This window comes from Cicer arietinum, chromosome 7 (assembly GCF_000331145.2).
Source record: "Cicer arietinum cultivar CDC Frontier isolate Library 1 chromosome 7, Cicar.CDCFrontier_v2.0, whole genome shotgun sequence".
NCBI classification, from domain to species: Eukaryota; Viridiplantae; Streptophyta; class Magnoliopsida; order Fabales; family Fabaceae; genus Cicer; species Cicer arietinum.
Genome location: NC_021166.2, coordinates 17,329,780 through 17,333,578, shown reverse-complemented (window position 1 = coordinate 17,333,578; position 3,799 = coordinate 17,329,780). Strand labels below are relative to the sequence as shown.

Genomic DNA, 3,799 nt, shown 5'->3' with positions numbered 1-3,799 from the left:
GGTTTTTTAGTATTAAAAAAAAAAAAAGGGGGGGGGGGTATGTGTAGGAAAACTGGACGGTGTAGGTAGCAGTACCTCCCAAAATAGAAGAATGCCATCGTAAACTGAAGTTCATATATGGGCCAACAACACTAACTGAGTACTAGAGACGAATAGCGCGCACACCGTTACTACTGTGCACGCTAGCATAGGAGAACACAACCTACGGCACGTGCACCATAGCGAAACCTCGAAGAAGAAGAAACAGTGATGAATGTGAGATGAATGAAGAACATCTTCAACAATCAGAAGAAGAAGAAAACCACAATCCGTAACTCTAAGAGTAACTTAGCTACTAAGTCTTACACATGGATTCTACCGAATCACAACCGGATCCAATTTCTCTAGAAACCCGACCTGGAATTTTCATCATCGGATCCTCCACCGTCGGCAAACGCACCCTCCTATCCCGTAACCGCCTCTCACTCGTACCTTTTTAATTTTTGGTTTTTTATTAATGATCCCTGATTTATCCACCATATTTTATTCTTACATTAGGTATCTTTTTATATAATCATTAATTTTAAGGGCTCTGATTAACACATGATTTTTATTTAATGTTTTGTAGTTCAGTTCTTGGATTATTTATTTATTTTGGTTTTTGTTGTTACTGTGTCTAGGATTGCTCTCTGTTGATTCTGAAGATGCATTTGATTCGGCTTCTGAAGTAAATGTCCATGGGTATATTTTCTGTGAATCATTTTATATCAATAATTGTTTATTTATGAATCTATTTGAATTTTGTCATTGTGTATATTTGATCATGAAACAGGTGGACTATTAATACTAAGTACTATACTGCTGATGTTGCGGTTTGGATGGCTCATCTTCATGATGATTTTTCTGTTGGAAACCTTCCCGCGTTTCAACAAATGACTGCTTTGGTTATGGTCTTTGACATGAATGATGTTAGTTTATTCAATTTCATCTCGTCTTTAATTTGTTCCATTTCTTTCTGTTGTTAATTATTTAATTTAATCCTCAATGAATGTTTTATGTTCACTGTTATTGCTCCGATACTCTTGTACTGAAGAACGCAAGAATTGTATTGAAACATGGATACAGACATTGATACCTGTTCAAGTGATTGAACTCAAGTGGTTAATAAGATTCGATTAAAGACAAATCTTTTGGGAGAATTCGAGTTCGAATCTTGGCGGGAATAATTCTTGATCAAATTTTACTTATTTCCCCAGCCAAACTTTGGATTACTAAGATCCCATTCCTCTGAGAACTAGAGGGTTAAAAAAAGACACGGATACCTGCACATAGACATCAATAATAATTATGAAAAATAAAGTGATTGTATGTTAACACATGTATTAGTGTCGTGTCAAACACTAACCAATGTCGAACACGTCTTCAATTTGAAGTGTTGATGCTATATAGATTGTTATTCAATTGCTTTTTTGTTTTACATGCAGGTTGAGTATGCATAATGCAGTTAAATGTGCATGTAATGTATATTTGTTTTAACTCATTATTATGTGCAGTTATCTTCCCTAACTGCACTTCAAGGCTGGGTATCACACACGGATATCCAAAACTTTGAGATATTGCTATGTATTGGAAACAAAGTCGACCTGGTTCCAGACCATCCAGTTCATGCTGAATATAGAAGACGGTTGCTGAAACTTGAAGACTCTGCTGTGGATCTCTATTCTGAATTGCCCGAGTATGGAATATCTGAATATGAAGGAACTAGTTTATTGGGGAGTGATGAACCTTCGTGGGATATCAGAAAGTCCTGCATGGAATGGTGTAGTGAGCACAATATTGAGTTCATTGAGGCTTGTGCTTCCAATGCCGATTTCGATAAATGTAAACTTCACATCTCATAGCTGGTCTATAACGTATTGAACATAACTAAGTTTTCTTTTTCTTTGACAAATGCTCATTTTTACATATAGATGAGTTATAATTAGAAATTTATAATACATTAATAATGAGATAGGATGGGATTTAGATGACAGTGAAATATAATTGTAGGAACATCATCAAGATCAGACATTTTTCTGCTAATTTATGACATTATGGTTTGAATGATGAATGTTAGAAAATTAGTTTCAAATGATGCAATTTCATTACATGTATTTCACTTATGTCAAAATAAAGAAATGTTGTTTACAGGTTTATCTGTAGACGGTGATTTACAAGGAGTTGAACGCCTCTATGGTGCACTTTCCGCCCATATGTGGCCTGGGATGGTACTGAAATCTGGTGAAACGATAAGCCAACCATCATTTCCTGAGAACGAAGGTCTTTTTCTTATTTTAATCTTTGCAGCATTCTGCTAGCCACTTCATGCAATTTAGACTAAATGTGTACTAATTTTTTGGTTATCTTTTTTATTCTTTTCAGAGATATCTTCTGAAGAATCTGATTATGAACAAGAGTATGAAGTTTTATCTGATGGTTCAGCTGATGTCTGGGATGAAACTGAACTAGGATGGATTTCTGCAACTTCCTTAGATGCAGGGACATCAGTTCCTCAAAACAAGCCCAATGCAGTTTGTGAACGTGACAAAGGAAGTAAGTCTGATGAAGAGCTTCAGCCTACAACCTCAAGCACTGCATTTCAGGATGAGGGTGATGTGGCTGTGGTGCACAGTATCATAGATTCTGAAGGAGATGAGAAGTTAGACGAGAGTAAAATTCTTGACGTAGAGGATTTGGAACAGTTGATGTCTGAGATTGGGAATATGCGTTCGGGCTTAAGATTGATGCCTGATTTTCAAAGAAGGGAAATGGCCGCAAAGCTGGCTATGAAAATGGCTTCCTTATTTGGAGGAGATAGTGATGAAGGTGAACTTTAGTTGATAATATTAATTCTATGAAATTCAGTTATAATTATAAGAATACATCAATGAATGATTTTTCAGTACTTTTACATGAGTCATCATGTCGAGGAAATCAGCAACCTCTGTTGCCCAAGGATGATGAGTTACTTCATGCTTGGACTCTCTGCGACTCTTGGTTGCTGCTGAAACATGATCCATGTTCATTTACTCCTGTTATGTCATACACTATTCAATAGCCCTATTTTTTTTTAGCATAACAGTTTGTTAAATATCTAACATATTTAGGCAGATTCATGGTACTTAGTTTGGTGGTATTGGTGTGTAAAAATTTGAAAGGCTATGATGACTTGGGAATTTGTTTGATGAAATTGATGGAAAAGTGCACTAAAATTCAAAAGTGTTTTAACTAGGTGGACAAAATGACAAACACTGGGTAATTATTAGTTTTTTCGAAAGGAATAAGGATAACTAACATGGTTTAGGTATCTTTATTTATTGCCGTCCCATTATTGTTACTATTACAGAATAAAGAGATCGAAGTATATTTGACCCTGACTTTTGCCTTTATAGATAACTATGAAACTCCAAATATAGTCTTGTGATAGAAGAGAAGTTTCAATTACCTTTCCTGTTGCTCTTGAGAATTTAAATCCTCTGAAGTGAGTTGTCAATAAATGAGAACATCTAATGGTTGATATTATAATCATTATAATTGATTATGCATATTTTTATAATATCAATCGTTGATTTGTTTATTAAATGATGGATATTATTCACTCAATTCACTAAATTGAGTTTTTTACTTTAAAGAGCTTAATCCCACTTTCTAATACCAGTAGTTTACTTAACTATGAGTAAAATTTACATTGGTTTCATCACTTTAGAAATAGATCTTATTTAAAAGACATAGAGATCCACTATTTTAGTGGAATGCATGTGAATTTCGCCAAATCATGGAA

The 3,799-nt window shown here is 34.7% G+C and overlaps 1 protein-coding gene across 1 annotated transcript; it reads left to right on the top strand.

Annotated features, from left to right (window-relative positions):
• The first annotated feature begins 27 nt into the window (after positions 1-27).
• On the top strand, positions 28-3,230 carry LOC101497467 (uncharacterized). Its single transcript, XM_004509406.4, has 6 exons — positions 28-450; positions 660-720; positions 812-947; positions 1,533-1,860; positions 2,170-2,298; positions 2,401-3,230. Exons 1-6 carry the CDS (start codon positions 348-350, stop codon positions 2,853-2,855), a joined length of 1,212 nt encoding a protein of 403 aa, XP_004509463.1. The 5' UTR covers positions 28-347; the 3' UTR covers positions 2,856-3,230.
• The last annotated feature ends 569 nt before the right edge of the window (positions 3,231-3,799 follow it).

What these genes read in the sequence shown, in the direction of transcription:
- LOC101497467 (XM_004509406.4), top strand. Translation starts at nt 348, where the DNA reads ATGGATTCTACCGAATCACAACCGGATCCAATTTCTCTAGAAACCCGA. An exon ending in TGGTCTTTGACATGAATGAT is followed by an intron (nt 948 to 1,532) that starts GTTAGTTTATTC and finishes TATTATGTGCAG; the next exon opens with TTATCTTCCCTAACTGCACT. An exon ending in CAATGCCGATTTCGATAAAT is followed by an intron (nt 1,861 to 2,169) that starts GTAAACTTCACA and finishes TGTTGTTTACAG; the next exon opens with GTTTATCTGTAGACGGTGAT.